At 43.8% G+C, this 20,446-nt stretch overlaps 1 protein-coding gene across 1 annotated transcript in view; it reads right to left on the bottom strand.

Annotated features, from left to right (window-relative positions):
- LOC111588638 (zinc finger SWIM domain-containing protein 6) overlaps positions 1 to 20,446 on the bottom strand; it is a 46,781-nt gene that overhangs the window by 12,572 nt on the left and 13,763 nt on the right. The window contains exons 2-9 of the mRNA XM_023299111.3: positions 9,390 to 9,746; positions 7,682 to 7,830; positions 5,330 to 5,480; positions 3,551 to 3,730; positions 2,857 to 3,027; positions 2,578 to 2,724; positions 1,630 to 1,776; positions 521 to 781 (exon numbers count right to left, since the gene is read on the bottom strand). Of these exons, the coding sequence (XP_023154879.1) occupies positions 521 to 781; positions 1,630 to 1,776; positions 2,578 to 2,724; positions 2,857 to 3,027; positions 3,551 to 3,730; positions 5,330 to 5,480; positions 7,682 to 7,830; positions 9,390 to 9,746 (1,563 nt within the window). The remainder of the gene's footprint in view (positions 1 to 520; positions 782 to 1,629; positions 1,777 to 2,577; positions 2,725 to 2,856; positions 3,028 to 3,550; positions 3,731 to 5,329; positions 5,481 to 7,681; positions 7,831 to 9,389; positions 9,747 to 20,446) is intronic.

Genomic DNA, 20,446 nt, shown 5'->3' with positions numbered 1-20,446 from the left:
CACAATACCCCTGGTGTTACTGTGTAAAGAGCTCATTTTGGTCTGGCCCAGGGCAGCTCAGCCTCTATTTGCACCACAAAATGAAAGGATAATAAATAGTGAGACAGAGTCAAATGTGTTTTTCCTGTTTTAGCAAGAATGTGTAGGCTCCTGGTGTGTGGGAGGTGGATGAAAGACAGGGAGGAGGTGTGTCTATATGTGTGCGTCTGTATGTGTAGAGACTGCTGGGAAATGTAGTGAAATATATGGTAAACAGATTGCATTATAGAATGCTTTTCAAAGAGCTTTACAATTTGTCCCTCATTCACGCACACAGTCCTGGTTGTGGAGCCGCCTCCCCCCTCACCCTCGAGAGCGACTTGATGCTCACTGTCTTGCCCAAGGACGCTTAAACATGTGGACAGGAGGAGCTTGGGACTGAATCTTCAGCCTTGTATATAATAGACATCCTGCTACACCACCTGAGCCACAGCCGCCCAAGAATGTAAAGAAAAAAGGACAAATCTGGGAGCCTCCTCACCCTCCAGCAGAAAGACGGCCTGTTTACGGAAGATTTTGACCAAGGAGTCATCCAGTTCCACTTCCTGCAGCTTGGCCAGTAGCTGCTCTTCATTGCGACACACCTTCTCTTGAGCATACAGCCCATCAGGCATCACCCGCTGCTGGCCTAAGCCAATCAGAGCCGTCTCCACTGCCAGCGCCACGTACGATTCACCGTCTCCCAGCAATCGCTGCACGGGCATTCGTTGGAGGTCTGCTCGGCTTACAACGCTGGAGCAGTCTGTGAAGAAGATGAAGAAGAGAGAGGACATGAGGTAGATATGAGGCGAGAAGTAAGGTAGCATAAAGTGGTAATGAATGTCTGTGTAATTCTCTGAGGTTTTGGACGTCAGATGATTCCGTCTCCTGAGTCAGGCACAAAATGCAGGTTTAAATCCGATGACCACCCCCCCAAAAAAAGATCAGCGCCTCAGGAGCATTCCTCCGCTCAATGCTCTACCTCAGAGGAGAGGGCTATTTCCGTGAGCCGAGGAGGCAATGAGGGACAGAGCAATCACAGAGCGTAGGAGAGGAGAATTTGAAAAACATGAGGAGGCATGATGAGATAAGACTAAGAGACTGGCGGTGAAGCTACATTTAAACTATGCTTTCCAACTACGTGTCTTTCATCTGTATTCTTATTATGGGGCTACACTGATTTAAATGACTACATTGCAGTGTAAATCATGCACTTTTTAATCCCATTCTAAAAATTAAAACCCTGGGAATGGTACACAGCAAGTCAAAAACTAAACTGCACAAATATGCAAATGCCTTCTGAGCTATGCTACTTTTGTATAATTCTATACTTTTTTATATATGGCAGTTATGCTGCTCCTGTATACAGTATTATGTATTATTATATGTATTATGTATATGTATATGTATTATTATACAACATCCACAATGTCATATACATCACATACAAATCACATAGTGCAAGGATGTGGTACTGAGAAAATATATGCTAAAGACACAGTATGAGCTTTTCAGATTTGTGTCGGCTTAGAATTTGTTTCATGGCTACATTTAAGTACAAATTTGCATTTGTTTTTATTCAAGACGCCAGTAACTATAAGCCAGCAGTACCTGAGAGGTCTAAGCAGGTGTTGGAACCCTCCTCACCCGCTCGTCCCGACTCTGTCAGGGTGCTGAACAGGGTACCGATGGGATCCAGAGGGTGTCCCACCCAGCCCTCCATGTTGGTTATGGAGGTGTGGCCTTTATGGAGCAACTCTGAGCAAAGACAAAGCAGATACAGACCCAGTTAGTCATGCAGCACTTGTTTCTCTTATCTATTGGCAATTAGTTATTCCAGCTTCCAAAAACAGATGTGATAAGTTTCTTTAAATTTATCAATTCCGGAGGGTAGATCAAACATTCTGTACGTGAAACAAATCACCAGCCTCTGCATAATGAACATAGATTGCTCTGACAACAACATACATACATACAAAATACCACTATCTGTTTCTGCCAATTAACTGCCCAACAACGGATCTTTTTTGCCCTTCCAGTCCTCAAAATCCCACCCCACCTCCCTTCTTCCACCCTGGATGGCACAAGGGCATGAAAAGCAGTATAAAGAGATCTAACATGAAGGGTTAATTCATAATCTAAGGGAATTTCCACTAAAAGCATCCATTGTTCAACTTACTTCAACCTTAATATTAACAAAGTTCAAATGGTCATCAGATCTAAAAGTAAAAATGTTCTTTAAAATTTCAAAAGATTAAAAAAGCATTTAGAACTAAGATGTTAGGTATGAAACTCAGAACCTAAAAAGCTTCATGTCTGCATAATCCTGCATTGTATCTACATGACTTCAGTCTGCTTTTACAAAGGGCACATGGGTGTTCAGATAAAAAAGTATGAATACATATACATCTGATGTTGCTCTTTTATTTTCCTTGAGCTTTTCAACAGTATTACATATGAGACAGATGCAGGCTGATGCTGTTTGTGATGACGTTTTGCTTGACAATTAAGGTACTGAAACTTTAAAAAACCAACTCGAATAACAAAATCTGGTCTCACCTTTCTTGTGCCGGCGAAAGTGCTCCAGTTGCCTCTGCTGCTGCCTTCGTAACGTGTTCACTACAGCGATGGCCAGTCGGAGAGCTTCTCTGGGGTAACCGTGGGAACGCAGGGCATCCACCCTGGCGCAGGCCGTTGGCACATGTTCTGAGTAAAGAGGAAGAGTTTTAACCCCAACATTCTTCCTTCAGCTGCAAGGCATTCTCAGTCCAACTTATTGTGTATAAATAACCGCTCTGACACATGTGCTAGCTCACACCTACATACACATAGACTCACCATGCCATAAGGGCCAACCACGTGAGTCGAAGAGGGAGCCCTCCTGGTTGTCATGGTAACAGTAGTTGGCATAGAGGTCACTGGCGATAATGTGCTGGAGGTGTCGGTCCTGCCAGTGCAGGTCACAGGCCTCAATGGCTCGCGTGAACACCGTCCTGTGGGGGCGCATCTCTGCAGAAGAAGGAGGAGGAAGAAGAGGAATGAGAGGATTTTTAATTCTAGATCATCTTCATGAGGTGGGAAACAAGCAAGCAGGGCCCACATGCAAGGTTGTCTGGTTGCTTTTTTGTCTTAAAAGCCCTAATATTTTAATATCAATCTCTATCTTATTTTTTAAGCATTAGCATAATAACTGTAAACAAACACAACCACCACCTAGAAGATTGGCAGCCTGAACTGGCTTCTACACCACAGAAAATCTGCCCGGGTGGTTTTAAAGGAACAGAGCCACTATTTTGGTGTAATCTGAGTATAAGCTTTGAGAGTAAATGGTCTGCATTGGAAAAAACAGACTTGTTGATCCTTCTAATTAAAGCATAAACAAGCACTTGCAGAGTCTTCTCTGCACAATAGATGAGACTTCGCTGCTGATGTCTACAATTACTACATGCAGCACCTCTCACTCTCACAACTGTGAGATACGTTGTTACAAAGTATGTTATTGACAGACATACAAAACTTGTCAATCTCTGACCTTGGTTGCCATGGGCACCCTGAGGCAGTGAGTGGGTGAGGTTGGGCAGCTCGTTGCCGTGGTTACCATCCTCCCAGGGGCAGACGTCCACGCTGTTCCATCTGCGCAGCTGGCGCAGCCACGATGACTTCTGCTCTGGTTTACAGTGAGGGTTCAGTACGATGCACATCCACAGGGCACCTGGACACGCACACACACACACACCGATTTCAGTTATATGCCCTACTTCCCAATTTGTGACAATGCTGGTGAGTCATACAATGCAGAAAAGTGAGTCTTTTGAGATTTAAAATATCTTAAATACAGTTATCATGCAAGATCGAAAGCTGGAGGCAGTTTTCCAAGATATAAAACACCATAACATTGTTTCTTGTTCTTTTAGAGCACAGTGTTTTTTTTGTGCTGCCGCCATCTTGCGCTGGAATACAAAACTCCGTGAAAACACTGAACTTAACTAGTCCAGAGGCAACGCTGACTGCACACACATCATTTTGGAGTAAATTGGAACAAACAGAATATGAAAAGTGGCTTCGTCTCTGGGGATACAAGCGCATTCAGGGATTTTACTCTCAAGACTGCTGGAGATATGTACAATGCACAGTGTGTGTCTGTCTATGTGTGTGTGTACAGATGTATGAGTGCACGGGCGGAGGGAGTTTGGGAGAAAGGACGGAGACAAGGACAGAGACAGAATATGAAGAGAGAGAAAAAAATTCAAAAGGCGCAGAACAGAAAGAGAGCAGAAAAAAGGGGGGAGAAGAAAATGAAATGGGAGCAGAGATGATTTGGACGAGGAGACATGGGTGAGGACAAGTGAATGAGGCATGGCTTTGTGTCTAGAGGAGAGGAGTAGCTGCGACTCAAAGAGGAGAAAGACAAAAGAGAGAGAGAGAGAGAGAGGGGGAGAGAGAGAGGGGGAGAGAGGGAGAGAGCGGTGCCGAGAGGCAGCATTCACCACACATCAGGGGGAGTGATAAGGACTTGGGAAGAAGGGTTTGAAGTGTGGACTTCAAAGAGACCGTACACACACTTCCAAAAATATGTGGGATTGAAACAGATGAGATCACTGCGCTGTCCTCACAAAGTGCAGAACAAGACCAAAGGGAGAAAACGAACATCATCATCAATAACAGCAGCAGCAGCGGCAGCATCAGCCGAGATATTAGAGGCAAACAACAAAGACAGGAGACAACACGACTGCTGTCCTGGTGACAGGCCTGTTGGTTTTTGTGGCTTGTGAGGAAATGTTCTGCTGTAGGTACAGTACGTCTGTCAAAGGAACTACACACGGTATCAAACCAAACAAGTGCATGGTGAGCAGCACTCTGTCACATCAACTAAATATATAATGTGAAGTGTTTGAAAACACTGCAGAGGTTATAATATTTGGGATTTTGATGAGGCGCGATGTGCCGCATTAAACGGTTTGTAATTCACAAAGACGCGCTCGGTGAGCTGCCAAACTTACAGCCGCAGCGAGAGGGAGAGACTGTGCTGTTAGTGTGTGTCTGCGAGTGTGTGCCTGTGTGGGCTTTCTTGGACACAAAGGACAAATAAACAAAGAAATATGCGTGTGCCTTTGTGTCGATGTCTGGGTTCGATCACCCGCCTTGCTAAATCTGTCTGCGCTCGCCTGTGTGCATAGTGAGGAGGATCTGTGTGTGTGAATGTGTGCACATATAGGACAGCACACGTGTGTGTGTGTGTCTCTCTCTCTCTGTGTGTGTGTGTGTGTGTGTGTGTGTGTGTGTGCGTGCGTGGTGTGTTTTTCCTCCTCACCCAGCTCGTCCCAGAGCTGTCTGTACTTGTCGGTCATGGTGGTGCCCTGCTGTCTCCACAGTGCCAGCCGAGGGTCGGCCATGAACTGTTCTGTGATCAGTGTTAACATCCTCGCTCCGTTGGAGTCACGCATCTTCAGCATCTCCCTCACCTAGAGGGGGAGACAGGGGGACAGGCACGCACATATGTAGTTTATACCAACAGATGCACGCAGAGCAATGAGGACACCAACACCAAACGGCTCTCACAGCTAACACACAAGTAGAACGACATCAGATACACAAGCATGCATACAATGAGAAAATTGAATGAAAACATATACGTAATTTCAATCTATGAAATTGAAATTGCATGGATTCTGATTTGACTTTGTGCTTTGGTGCTAAATAACATTAAAACAGTAACATATAGTGCTAATATGCATTTTTAATATTTCACAGTTATTTATAAATGTATTTATTACCAATGCTACATAGATTTTATGATTTTATCTGTGATCTAGGTGGTGAGATGCTGCATAAAATGATACTAGATACACAAACTGAGTGTTGAACTGAGTTGAACAGAATTTAATTGCAGAATATCTTTAAAAATACTGGTTACATGCATAAACACTTCCTTACACCTCACAAAGCACATCCAAACACTTTAAATAGACAGACCAATATCTGCTTGCCCTGGTTATATTTATCATCCCAGTTCGTCTACTGAAAATGATACAGTCAACGTTCCATAACATGAAACTTTCGCGGTCAAATCAATTTAACGTGTATCTGACTATTAAAATCGGCAAAGTATGACTGGAACTAGTAAGGTTGAAATCTTGTGTAAAAATTCCTCTCACTCTGTCCTCAGTTGTTTCTTTAAAGCTGTTTTAAAATCTTTCCTTTGCTTTTAATTTAAATCTTGACTTGGAAAATCAATCTCTATTCAAACTAGTTTTATGTCCTCTAAATAATTTTGGTGCTTCATTTAACGTTTGAATATTCTTCAAAACTAGAGGTCACAAAGACAAATCCAATCAGATAAATAAAACGTGGTAGGGTAAGGTTAAATATTTCCAGTATTTACTGTTGAAGTTTGTCAGCATTTTATTCTGGATATTTAAAAAAAAAAAAAAAAAAAATCCAATTTGAGAAAAAAAAATCAATAACAGAAAAATATGTGGAATAAAACATTTGCAATTTAGGCAAAGAGTAATTTAACAATTTCTTTTCTTCCTGTTCTGCTGCACACCCAGCAGCTGCGTTTTTTATTTTTTTCCTTCGCTTTCTCTCACTGGAAGATTTTCTGAAGCTGTGCTAATCGCAAGAGGGACTCGTTTATTGTAAAACCACGGTGGTCAGCATCTTCTTGGAGGAGGAAACATTACCAGTCTTTGGCTGTGCGAGGGAAAGAAAATCCAAGTAAACACCAGTTTAAAGTACTTGAAAAATGGGGCTATTTTTCTGTAAAAACAAGCAGCAAGAACAGCAAACAGTGATGCTGAACTTTCACACCAACACCGTGGCATTCATGTGAGCACAAATAGTGTGTTTTGTGACTCGCTGGAGATGAGAGGAGACAACATTTATTCATAAACACACACACACCAGGAAAATTCCACAGATGCAGGCACACTTACAGGTAGATTCACAAATGCAAATAGAGTAAGGGTGTTTTTATGATTTGAAGGGCAGCTCTGTGTAGCTATAAGTGTTACATGACTGTGAATGTGGGTGTGTGGGTGTGTATGCGTCTGTAGACGTATATGTGGCTGTCCGTGGGAGTGTGTGTGCGCGCTGTAAAGAATATAACAGGCAACAAAGCGCATGAAGCCAAGAGATATTCTAAAAGCCACGCAGGCTGGATGATAATGGCCTTGGCTTGCAGTCTTTACATAGCACACAACGCATTAATGCCGGCCTAGCTCTCCCACTGTAATACCAGGCAACAGAGAGGGCCGCACATCTCTCATGTAATCATTTAATCATGGCAGCAGAGTGGCATATAGTGCACGCTTTCCCTCGTTCTATACCTCTTTCTTCTCTCTTTATCTTACAGTTTCTTTCCCTCCCGCAATTAGCTGGAGCTAAGAGACAGCATGCCCTTTAACGCATGTGCATTATCTTTCCAATCCCGTTTCTTATGGGAATAAAAGATAATACAAGTGCACTAGACACAGAGGGGGAAAACATTTATTAAAAGGACGCCATGAAGCTGCATTTGTGTGTAAAAAATAAATAGAATGAGAGAGGTTATAGAGCTACAAGGAGAGAGCGCGCTTGTGGCAATGACCGACAGGGCTGCTATGTGCTGTATGCGTGTTGTTATGTTCTGTATGTGCATGAATGAATGTTCCTGGGGCCTGACCTTGCTGAAGAGCAGGTTGAGCTGCTTGCCCGAGCCATGGTATCCTCCCTGGGACAGGAAGAGCTTGACTTGCTCCTGGACCTGCTCCTCGTCCAGGTGCCAGCAGTTCTCATCGTCTACGCTGGCTCCTGCCGTGGGGTCCGGGGCCCCTACAAAACGCATGCATACAGATATGTTATCTGAGCCTCGGGTGACTGTGTTCTCTGATTAAAAATGTGGTGTTATTGGTATAGAATAATTAGAATGATATAATTGCAAGATAACATGCTGGATTTTGTTACAGCAACCAGTTCTTTTATTTAAATTTTATTCCAGAATATTGGATGGATGGGAAGCATTATTGAGCTTAGCTGAAACCTAAATTTCACCTGAACAAAAAGACCCCTTAAAAATCCAGGTAATGGAAAAGACTTATCGTAGAAAATCAGAGTTTTTCCTACATGGAGGAAATTTTGCCATCCCCTAAAGTGGTTTTATGTGTGCCAATCCCAAAGGAAAAACCCCAATAATATATAAAATGGTAAGAATTAAGAATTTTAAAAAACTATTTTGTTAATTGGGGTTTCATGTCTTAAACATCATATGCATTTTTGTTTATCAAAGCATCAGAAACAAACAGGAAAATGCACAGATTTCTGTCAAATAAGGTAACACAGACTCAGTTACCTTTACTGGCGTGCAGAATCACCCCTTTAAAGGCCAAATGTGAGGCTGGAAAAACCCTGACAACGTTACTTTTCAACACCTTTCAGGACGTTTATTTGTCTTCAACTGCAACAACCTCCTGCATGTACATTACTCGTGTTGGGTGCAGCAATATGTAACATTACATTTACAAATTAGGTGCTAAAACCTTTAAGTCATTTGATCATGACACTAAACTAATAGGCTGCCACTGCAGTTTAATATAAATATTATTAATGTAGCAGAATTTCACGCAGTCTACCCTCTTCCATTAATACTATCCTCAGTTTCTCAAATAGAAAAGCAACTAAAAGCAAAACTAAACAAATAATCCATTACTTGTCATCACAGAGTTACATTTATGATACTGACTTCCAAACATTTACCTGACCAAATGTATTAACATATGCCCCGTTATTTGTTCATTCTAATTCTGGTAAAGCATAAAGGTGAATACATATACACATGCTGAGTTATCGAATTACAACAGTTCTCTTCATTCTCAGAAATCTGTGTGTCTGCTGTTGTTTTCTTCTTTCCCTTTTCTTAGTTTCCTCATATGTTTCCTTCCTCTGAGTCTGTTTCCTGTCTGCCTGTATTTTGGACATCTCTGCATGACCTCTTTTTGCCTCCTTTATCACCACTTTGGGGCTACAAAACAGCACCTCTGACAACACATGCAGGCTTTTTCATAGCTTCTGTGTTCAACGGTATCTCTTTCCGTGTTGTTTACCTTCTCATCTGTTCGCGGTAAGCAGCGAGTACAGTATCGATAACAAGAGATATGCACCTTTCTTATCTCTCCGCAAACCTCTTCATCTCTGTCTCTCAGAGGTAAAGAACGGGTCTATGGTGTTGATTGGAGACACAGAGTCTCTCATTTACAGTCTGTATCTCATTAATGAGTAACATTGATCCTGCCACACTTTACCTTTATCACACAGTCAATACGTGTGCATGTAGCGGCAGGAAGACACTCTTAAAACCCGCACGCTCATGTGACCTTACACACACATTTCCTCACCGTGAACCTGGTTGATCTCCGAGTTCTGCGACAGAATCTCGTCGGCCAGCTTCTGAGCAGTGGGCAGCACCTCTGTGTGGTGGACTGATATCAGGTACTGGACAAACTTCTGCAGCTGGTCTCTGCTCATCTGGAACAAGGTTTCTGAGATGGGCAGATGCAGTTTGACCTGCTCGGGCTTCCGTACTCTATAAAGCGAAAGCGCCACTACATGGGCGCAGTAGAAGATGTCTTTGTTTCCGCAGGTGCATGTTACCGCCGTGATCTTGCAGCGGTCGAAGCTGACGCTGACGCTGCACACGAGCTCCGGGGACGAGGGTGTGGCGGGATCTGTCACTGTGCCACTCAGATGGAAACCTGAAAAAGAGGGAGAGGAAAGAGAAAATTACCATTTCATTCATTTTATATCATATGTAGTGGCATCCATTCCTACTTAAGGTCTTCTGTCTGTATTTAGAACTGAAATTATTAGTTGAATACCAGAAAATGAACATTGAAATAATAAATTCTCAAGCAAAAATACCAAAATATCACTCACTCCAGCTTCTCAAATGTGAACGATTACACAAAGTATCTGGGTTTTGGGCAGTTTGACTGGCTTCACCTTGAGTTCTATGATGGGCTCTATTCACTCTTTTCTGCTTTTCTTAATGGCAGCAACACTTAACTCCTTTGTTCTGCTAAGTTAGTAACAATACGGCATTTTTGTTATTAAATTTCACCTCGAGCAACTCTGTTAAGAAAAGAAAAGCAGTTTAACTAATCTCATACAGCTAGACCATTCTGCAGCACAGAATAGTCTGACTGTACTTCATTATCATTCTACTAAAGGGGGTGAAACATTCTGGATTGTGTGTATTTCTTTAAACCAATCGCATTCGCACTGGGTGGGGCTGAGCGAAGTATACACCAATGCTGCCTCCTCAAAATAGGACCGGAGTAATTGTTTCGGTGGAACCTTTGCACACAGGGAGGCTAGTAGGGATGCCTTAATGCATGATCCTAATCCTCTGCAAAACTATCATTTTTCAGTGTTGTAGGTTGCTAGCTGGAGGTTGTTGTTGTTCTTTTCTGTATGTAACATGTAGGAGAGAGGTGAGTCAGACTACGGTTAAACCGATCACTAAATAAGACAGCAGTAATAACAGGGCATTTGTCTCCATACAGAGGCAACAGCTGGAAGTTTTGCTCCAACATCTATTAAGGAGAATTGGATCACTCGATTTCAACTCACTGAATGCGCCCTTTAGAAAATTATATAACTGAGCAAATCGGGAAAAGAACGAACACACTCAGGTTGGCCACAGTCACCTGCCAAAAGCCCTGTGCTCTCTTATCATGAGATATGATCAGGACCAGCTGCAGTCCACTGCTATGACTCTGAGCGAGAGTAAATGAGCCTGACAGAAATCTAGATGCAGGAAACCAGCCATCCACAGCAAGAGGAATTGAGAGAGAGAGAAATGGGGAAGTGAGCAGCGACCATGACTGTTCCACTATTAATCATACAGCCTCTTGTTTGAATATAATGTTTGATCTTGTCCTGACTGCGCCATCCGGGGGGCGTGGCTTGTCATTATACGAGGATGAATATGAATGAGCCAGGTGGGGTCCCCGGCAGTGGCCTAAAACACACACTCATGAGCATATGAAAGAGACACGTGTGTGCACGCACGCTGAGGCACAGCATGAGATCATGCATTTATTAATAATGGGAGTGGTTAGGAGACAAGGAGAGTAGCTTATGAATGTATTTATGTGCTCAGGAGAGATCTCTGAAATTCATGTGTCCCCGGCAAAGACATACATATCTTTAATATGTTTATCAAAGGGGCACACTTCGCTGTGATATCAAGCATGTATTAACGCATATATCAAAGTGTTTTCTATGCCTCTACATTAGCCAAGAAGGGAGGGGCAGAAGCTGAATATTTCATGGGATATAGATGGAAATGGGTTATAGAAGCAAGCCAAACAGAGGTCAGGTCAAAGTAGCTTTCCTTCCTCCTTTTGTGCTGAAGAGGGGCAGTTAGAATGCAGGTAAAGAAAAGCAGAGAAAGTAGCAAATAGAGTCACAACCTCTGCCTATAGTGTTGGAGATACCCCGAGGATGAGTATAAAAATAATACACACCTATATTTTTACCTTCACATGCTCCCTAAAGCAGCTCATGAAAAGACACAAGTCAGAAAACCCATTTAAATAGGGCCCTAGATTAGTTAGATTGAAGCCCAGTGTAGTTTGTCAATCAAAAGACTTCATTTGCATGAAAACTTCCAAAGGCATCACAGTCGAAGAAGCGGTGTCTCGTTGTATGCCCCCTTTTTCCGCTCAGCATGATCTGCAGAACTACCAAGTATTGGCTGCAAATATCTAACAGTGCAGAAATGCAAAACAGTGCCATGGAGATATGAGTTTCCATTCTGAAAGCCAGCTGGCAGAGGAAGTACATGTTCGTTAACAATATCCACAGAACAGGGGTGTGGATCAAATATGGCAGCCACTCGCATCTGCAGTGATCAAAGCCTATATGTCTACAGCTGTGGGAGACTGAGAGAGAAAGAGAAGGAGACAATCTTAAATGAGACAAAAAGGTTTACATGGTGCAGCTGCTCGTAGAATGGAGAGCTAACTTGTTTAGGTGCGTAACAACATACACATGAGAAAAGGCTTTTAATACTCGCTGATGTATTTTGTGGACATATGTGCGCCTGTGTACATGTTTTGTGTGTGTGAGTCGGCCTTGTGTTTCAAGAGTGGCCCCTGGTCCAGAGAGGGGAGAGAAAGAGAGAACATCAAAAACATGTGGGGCTGAGAGAGCTCAAAGAAAAATCAACTTCTGATACAAACACACACTCTCTCTCACACAAACACACACTTATCAGTCGGTTGTAAAAGCAGCTGCACTTTCTTTTGCAAATGTTTTCCTTTCCCATTGGGAAAATTAAGGTGGATACTTTTTTTTTTCCTTCAAAAATTCAAAACACATGGAGTATGAAATAGCGATAAAAGACTCACGTGTTTGAAAAGCAAAATTGTGTTGTGTTCCCCCCTCTGCTTTAATGGACGCTCTCTTGCCTTCCAAGCCCTTTTCATCCGTCCCCTCCCTCCATCCACATTCCCACAGCTCTTTCTCCCTCACTCTCTGACAGATGGGTAGGTAATGAGTTTCGCCTTTCCCCGTCCAATCGTCTGGGCACCAAACACTGCCCCCCGCGCCAAAAATGCCCTTTTAATTTAGCCAAGCGCTGAGTACAGGGATATTACTGTTTAGATACACACACACACACATACACATGAATACACACACACACATGTACACACCTCCCATGACTCCTGGTTGGGTGGGTATGAAACCTTCAATGTCTCATGTGCTAGCTATTAAAGAGCCTGGTTTCCCCCTCACCCAGTCCACCCAGCTCCCCTCCCCGAGTGGTGCTCAGGGCTCTTTTCTGTGCATGTTCAAGAGGCCAGGGTTGGCTTTCAAAGTAACCATGGCGGCCATTTTTAGAACAAGGCCTCTGTGAGGTTGCCCTAGAAACCCCTTCTGACCACCCTGGTGAAATCACACTTGGCCCAAAGCACTGTGGAAGGCAGCAAGAACAGTGTGTGAAAGAGTGAGAAGAATGAGCATATCTATGTATATATATATATATATATGTTCAAATCCCACCAACGCCCCACGGACCACCCACACTCATTGGGGGACCCACATCAAAGCATTCCTCCAAATTGCCCTTCCCTCTATCTTTCGTTTTTGAAATTGTATAAGTGCCGATAAGCCAGCATGGGCTCTCTTGACCAGCTATGACCACTTCTGGCTATTCAACAACAAGGGGGCCCCCAGAAATACCGGACTCCTGCTCTTATTTCAGGGAGGAAAGACCTGGACCGAGACCTGCAAACTCCTTCAACATACATCTGCTGTGATGGAAGAATGCTGCCTTTATGTGCTCCCTATAAAACAGGATTTAGCTTCCCACATGAAGGTAGTCGGCGGGGATCGGGACGGGGCCTGAAAGGTTTGCTTGCCTAAGCACAAAAGTGCTCAGTGTTTCCAAAATCACTGAGCTAAATTAGATTGAGCAACATACATATATTTCCACAATCAAATTAAGATTCCAAGTCAATGGAGAAAATTCAGGCCCAGCAGTGGGAAGGTCATTAAGTTTATTGGCTGAATTGGTTCATGAGTGACTGTCACCTAAATCTAATATGGCACCATGCAGTTCAGACAGCACTCATCCGTCCGGTTTGTGTGTGTGTCTGTGTGTGTGTGTGTGTGTGTGTGTGTGTGTGTGTGTGTGTGTGTGTGTGTGTGTGTGTGTGTGTGTGTGTGTGTGTGTGTGTGTGTGACTCTGAATACATGATGGATTTCAGTGGAAGAAACAAGATGAAACAAATGGCCTGGTGTGAAAGCAAGTCAACAAAAGCAAAGAGGGAGAAACAGAGAGAGCAAATAGATATTTAAGGCCCATTCGCCTGCAAGGATTCACTTTAGACTCGCACATTAATCAAATTACCTCGTGAGCTGCCGACAGACAGTGAGCAACACCTAAATCCAACTCTGCCCGGCTACAGCTTCTCTGATCCAGGGAGGACCACCTGCAGTAGAATGAGCTTTAACTTGGGATGTTACTCTGTGTTGACCAAAGATAGCCTGCTAAAACCTCTCAGAGAAAAGGCTATTTGACTGGAATCCAATCCGTTTGGATGGATTGAACCGAGAGGCCCCAGTGAAAGGAGATCTGAACCACAACTGAAGAAAAGCAAGGCTGCGGTGCGGGTCGAGGAAGGGTCGAGAACTGTAGGGCCACCCCCTCCACCTCTAACACTCCATCCCACCCACAGCTAAAGGAGCATTTCCTACATAGCGGCTCCTTGAACCGGCCCAATTAATAAAGGCTACAAAGACAAATACAAGGCCTTTCAGCATCTTGCAGGGTAGGCCTGTGTGAGTAACAATGAGTGTGTGCGTGTGTGGTCCTATAAGGAAGAACCCATACAGAGACTATAAACAGAGATCAGTGCTATTCTGCAGGAGACCTTGCTCCAGGCGTGTGTGTGTATGTGTGTGTCCTAGGTGTGGGACAGGCTGGAATAACACAACCGAGCTCCAGGGGCAGCAATATTTATGCCTTAAACCCACTGCTGAACCAAAAAGTCTTTCTCTCCCCAGGTGTGTTTCCATCACCCACACATTCACACACACACATGCGTTTGTGCACCAACACACACACACCCTCACACACTTTGAATGCTTACGCCGGCAGACACAAATGAGCATAAATTAATGTTTTGAGATATTCTATGAATTTCGATGCTTTTACTTCCGCTTGAGATTCTGACAGCAAAATCTGAATGCTAATCATAGCATGGAAGGGAAAGAATATCTGTATGTAAGTGTGTGTGTGTAAGTATGTGTGTGTGTGTGTGTGTGTGTGTGTGTGTGTGTGTGTGTGTGTGTGTGTGTGTGTATGTGCGCACTGACGACTGTGTGGGTGATTGGAGTTGTCATCGGCTGGCGGTTGAAATGACAGTCAACTACTGGGCTGCTGCCACTTAGTTGCCACGCTGTACATCAGGAATGACTTGCAATTTTCTAACTATCACTTTCAAAATGAATTCTAATTTTGTGGGATTGGGCCTGTCAGGCAGAGCTGGTGTTACTGCTCTGCTGACTGATCCCAAAGGTTGGTGTTTCACAAAGCTGACCCATATGGGAAGACAGCGAAGCCTGAGTGCAGGGATGCGATTGACTCAAGACATAGTTGCAGTTTAGGGAGGGGAATCTGACCACAAACTCATGATATGGGTGTTTTTAGTTTTTTTTAGGGAATTAGTTGGTGAAAATTCTCTTATAGGAGCTGGTTGTCTGTCTTTTCCGAAAATATGAAGCTGGAGTAAGTAGCTGGTTAGCTTAGCTCAGCACCAAGACTGGAAACAGAGAAAACAGCATGTCTGACTTTGTCCCAAGGTAAGTAAATCTGCCTACCACCACCACCTGTAATACATTATATTATCATGTGTTTGTGCAAAAAAAAAAAAAAAGAAAAACAAACTGAACTGAAAACTAGAATGCCAGATTTTTTTCTTGCCTGAGAACAGCATTTCCTGGTTTTCCTGCTGGTAGGAGGATTTAGTCACCTTTAGACAGAGCCAGGCTGGCTGTTTCCACCTGTTTCCAGTATCAGCGCTAAGTCATGATAAACAGGATGCTGGCAGTAGCCTCATATTTACTGTACAAACAGAAGTGATATAAATCTTCTCTTGTCAGTCTTTCTATTACAGTGTTTTTACTATTTTTCAAAATGTCTTTAAATTGTTTTCAACAGCTTCTTCAAATGTAAAAACAAGCAAAACACATGAATGCTTTTAGTTGGATAAAATAATAATTCCAGCAAAGCATACTATGTTTGTTGTAGTTAACTATTTAACACGTCGGTCTGACATTGCTATTAGGTGTAATTTCAGAATGACACCTCTGTGGTATTGGGTGAACTGTCCCTTTAGTTGCTATTGAACAAATTTCTGTCACTGGAGAAGTGGGTAGCCTGCTAATTCTGTCTCCCCTCTGTACATTAACTATACATTATCCCAATCCATGTGCAAGGTTCATTAGTGTGAATGAAATTACAGCTGGCTGGAAATGAATGTGTGTAATTAGCAGAGGTCTGTCCCAGTAGAGCCACGCAAGCTATAGATGGAGGTAATGGGATCCATTGAAAAGCCATTGTCTGCTACTTCAGCGCTTGAGTATCTGTCTAATGACAAACCTATACAGTCCAGACATTATAGCACTCCTTCCTTGGAAAGACGCGTATCAGGGTTAAGGTGAGGTGGTCAGTGTCGGTCTAGAAGCCTGCTCAGTAGAAAAGAGTAAACGGAAAATATGGCAATACACAGTTTTCTTTAGTTTCATTGGAATGTGTGTTTGTTGGATCTGACAGATAATTTGCATGCAGAAAGTGCCAAAATGACATTTGCTGCGCCTGTCAGAACTAATTACAGATGTGCTTCTCTTCCTTAATTTGAACTTTGACCAATAAAATCCTTTGGTGATGAATCTTTTTGATAAAGCAGCTTTCAAAATTTTGCCTCGACATGAAAGCTCAAATATTTCTGGAAAAAAAAGGAAGGTAAAAACAGAACAAAATGTGGCAAAAAAAAAAGACTGTAAAGCTAGTGCAGCACGCAGACAAAAAAGCCACTGTGAAAGCTAACGTGGCTGAAAGTGAACAGAATTTATTTGCATATGAAAATAGCTGGGCACCAACAGCCCTGGACTGAAAACCTCCAGCCCGACTGTGCGCACGTGTGAGCAAAAATGTGTGTTTTTAGGTTCACTTCTCCACGCCAGGAAATAACCTTACACTCTTTACCCTTCCCATTTCATTTGGAAAGTCACCCGACACACTCCACCAGACAGACACACACACACACACACACACACACACTACCCCACCCTTTGACACACACATTCGTGGTGCCTTCATGCATGCACGCATACTGGCTTCAGTGACTCCCTGCAGTCAACCTCCTTCTGCTCACAAACAGCCCCTCCTTTTTCCTTTTTCTCTCTCCAATAACTGACTCCTCCCCTGTTCCCCCCTCCCACAACACACACACACACACACACACCACACACACACACACATGCACACAGAATGTTGCCTAGCCCTAAGCTGACCCGTTGTGTGTACTGACGTCACACACTAGACAAGGGGAGGCATCATTCCAGACAGACACACACACACACACGTGCACACCCACACACAAACGCACTCACACACTCACACACACACACACACACACACACATACACACACACACAGGCCCCAGCCGAGGGGGAAGCTGCATTCCAGCACAGGCACACAGACACACAAACACACATCACCACCACGCCTGGCGGTGGGAAGCATGGGGAGCGCTCAGCTGTAGCAGGGAGGCGGGGAGGACGGTGGGGGAAGGCAAAAGGGAGGAGGAGGGGGGGTTTCGGTGAGAGGGAGGAGGTGGAGGGAGCGATGGCTCTGAGCCAGTGTTCCTCTGAGCTCAGCACTTCCCCTTTCAGCTCCAGCCAGCCGCCAGTTTGCGTAACGCAGCCCATGCAGCCGTGCTGGCTCGTGTTTAACCCCTTCCTTCCTGGAGTCACTGAGGTCACGCTCGCCGTTCTCCGTTTGTCGGAGCATGCTGCATCCTGGGCGTAAAGCCGATGCTGCCCAACTTCCTCCAACAACTCCCCCCCTCCGCCCCCAGCTCAGGCTGTCCCGTTATAGCAATGAGCACCCTCATAATTCTGCATGATTACCTGACACAGATGGAAACAGATATACACACGTGTGCAAAAAAAAAACCAAAACAGAGAATTAGTACCGTACACGCATGGAAAAACAAAACAGGTTAACCTTTCACCTGCCACTGTCTCTTTTCCACTGTGGCTGGCTGAGTAAATCTCAAAAACAAAACAAAAGCTTGTGTAAACCTGTAAGGTAGGTAGATGACCTGTCTAACAGAGAGCTGGATTTATAGCAGCATCTCTCTTTGAAGACAAATGCGCCACAACCACAAAAACACACACCCATTAATTACCGATTACCAAGCAATTATCATTGCCGCAGACAAATATGTAGCTCATACACACACCACCTTCACACCTATCTGTTTGGATTGTAAAATTACAAAGAGAAAGGCGTATGTAATGTGATACAGGTATCATATCTATTCAGCTCTATATCTGTTGACCTTCCTTATGTAGGCCAAAGTGTCCACTACGCCCACGGAGATGTGATGCCTCGTACATCAGATGAGGCGCCTCCCCGTTTGCAGAAGTCCAGTGAGAAGTGTCATTGCTCACACTAACCACAGCAGACACAGTCCACGGTGGCAGGATGGGCAGAGAGAGAGGGGGGAGGCGAAGAAGGGAGGATCTCTCACATTTAATATCGCTTGACACGCGTCATCCAGCATCTCTAAAACAGCCGCTGAGCCTGTGTCAAAGCCGCGGCCCTGTCAAAGATGCACACGTATACAGGACACACCTTGTATACACACACACACACACACACACACACACACAAACAGAAAGACAAAGGCAACCCAAAGACGAATATCTGAGCCACACGACGCCGTGGTAGACAGGCTGTTGCAGAGAATGGCAATAACTGGGATGAAGACAAGTGAGGGAAAGAAGAGAGCGGGAAGGAGGGGGAGCAAGAGAAAGGTTGAATATGTCTCTGCTGAATCGAGGTGGTCGATTCGCTTGCCTGCGGGCTATTCCTGTAAATATTGACGTTGATGTTAGCACCATTCTCTTAAGGATAAGCTATAAAGCAAGGGGGTTAGATTTACTGTGTGCAAACTGTAAGCATCTGAAATCACACGCTACGCTTGGCCTTCTCCGAGTGCGTTGAGGGGAAACGATGAGAGACTTTCAGGGTGAAGAGCTGCAACCACACGAGGGAACTGAGTTCTCTCGGTAGGTTTACAGCTCACTCCTCTCCCTCTCCCTCTGCCTCTCTAGATGGTTAAGGTTTCCACTCTCAAGCTAAAAGCAGGCAGCTGACATCAAAACCTTCAGAGAGACCCCTATTTCCCAGGAACAGCTCTCGTTTCATGTAAATAGCTGCCTTTCATGGCTACATTGAGATAAATTGCACCCTGCTGGACAACAGGGAGACAATATTCACCCTGGAGCCTCTTTTGTTGACATCTGTATGTGTTGCCATGACAACGCATGTCTACCCAGCTCAAGTCTGTATGTGCATGTGTGTGTTTGCATTCAGAGGTTGTATTTGTGGGGGGCACACAGCATGCATACATGTGGGCAAACACAGTGCAGGGGAAAGCGGGCTGGTCTGCACACAGAAACAAAAATACAAATACCTCTCTGCTTCTTTGTCAAACACACATAAGCACATAAGCACAGCTGCACAAAAGCTTGCAGAGAATAATACCCGAGCATGACCAAAATTTAGGTTTCGCTCGCCCCCGATCATCCTGTGCTTGTGGGAGGCCCAAAACTTTATAACTAATCATCCTTCCATTAAAAAAAAAAAAAATCCAACTGTGACAACACCTTTTCCAAAAACCTCCAGAGGATCCAGTCAACGTGTCTGTGTCCAGTCAACTGGGAAATAATCTGCTAGACAAATGTAATTTAGCTTGAATTAATTTTAAGAAGGTAAAAAAAAATGTGTATATATATATATATATATATATATATATATATATATATATATATATATATATATATATATATATATATATATATAGCAATCCTCCTAAGAAGTCGCTATTGCGTGGTAGAATTACTGTGATTGTGTGTACACTGCATCTCCACACTGTTTGGTCAAATTTGCTTATATTAGCATTTTCATAGATGACAGAAGAATAATCATATCCTTATGCAATTATGCTGATCATGTCTCTTTGGGGATTTGGGGAAGTGAAGGGCTATGTCACCTCTGAGACCTCATGAAACAAAGGCCAACTGCTTTGTTTATATTTTATTATGTGTTTGTACTTGGAGATCCTCATTATGATCATTTGGGATGCCAGGCTGCTAAGAGAGGCAAGGACGGGGGGGTTTGACTGGGGATCAAAAGGGGGTTTGTAGGGCACAACTGGGGGGATACTTGCCCGGAACCACATATAAGAGATTGAGGGTCTGCTTATTAATCATAAAGATAGTAAAGAATATGTGTGCATGTGTGTGAGAGAATCCCCTCCCGTGGGCAAGTCAGCATTCACCCATAAAGTAGGTCAGTGAAATTTGCCCAAATTAGGTCAGTGGCAGTCAATGGGTGCCATCCTGAACAAGAGAAAGAATAAAAGGGGGTGACTGAGGGAGATAGAGACAGAGAGGGAGTCTATAAGGTTAGGAGAGCAGAACCAAGCGGCTTACTTCATCTTAGCTTCTACACTTAGCTAATTACTGTTGTGCTGGTCCATGCAAAAGACGCGCACACACACCAAAAAAAAAAAGAAAAAAAAAAAAACACCCTGGGAGGGGACGGACCAAAGCTCACCCCAAAGCAGAGAGAGTTCTTTACAACTTC

The sequence above is a fragment of the Amphiprion ocellaris genome, chromosome 6 (assembly GCF_022539595.1).
Source record: "Amphiprion ocellaris isolate individual 3 ecotype Okinawa chromosome 6, ASM2253959v1, whole genome shotgun sequence".
Classification (NCBI taxonomy): domain Eukaryota; kingdom Metazoa; phylum Chordata; class Actinopteri; family Pomacentridae; genus Amphiprion; species Amphiprion ocellaris.
This window is presented reverse-complemented; position numbering and strand designations above follow the sequence as displayed.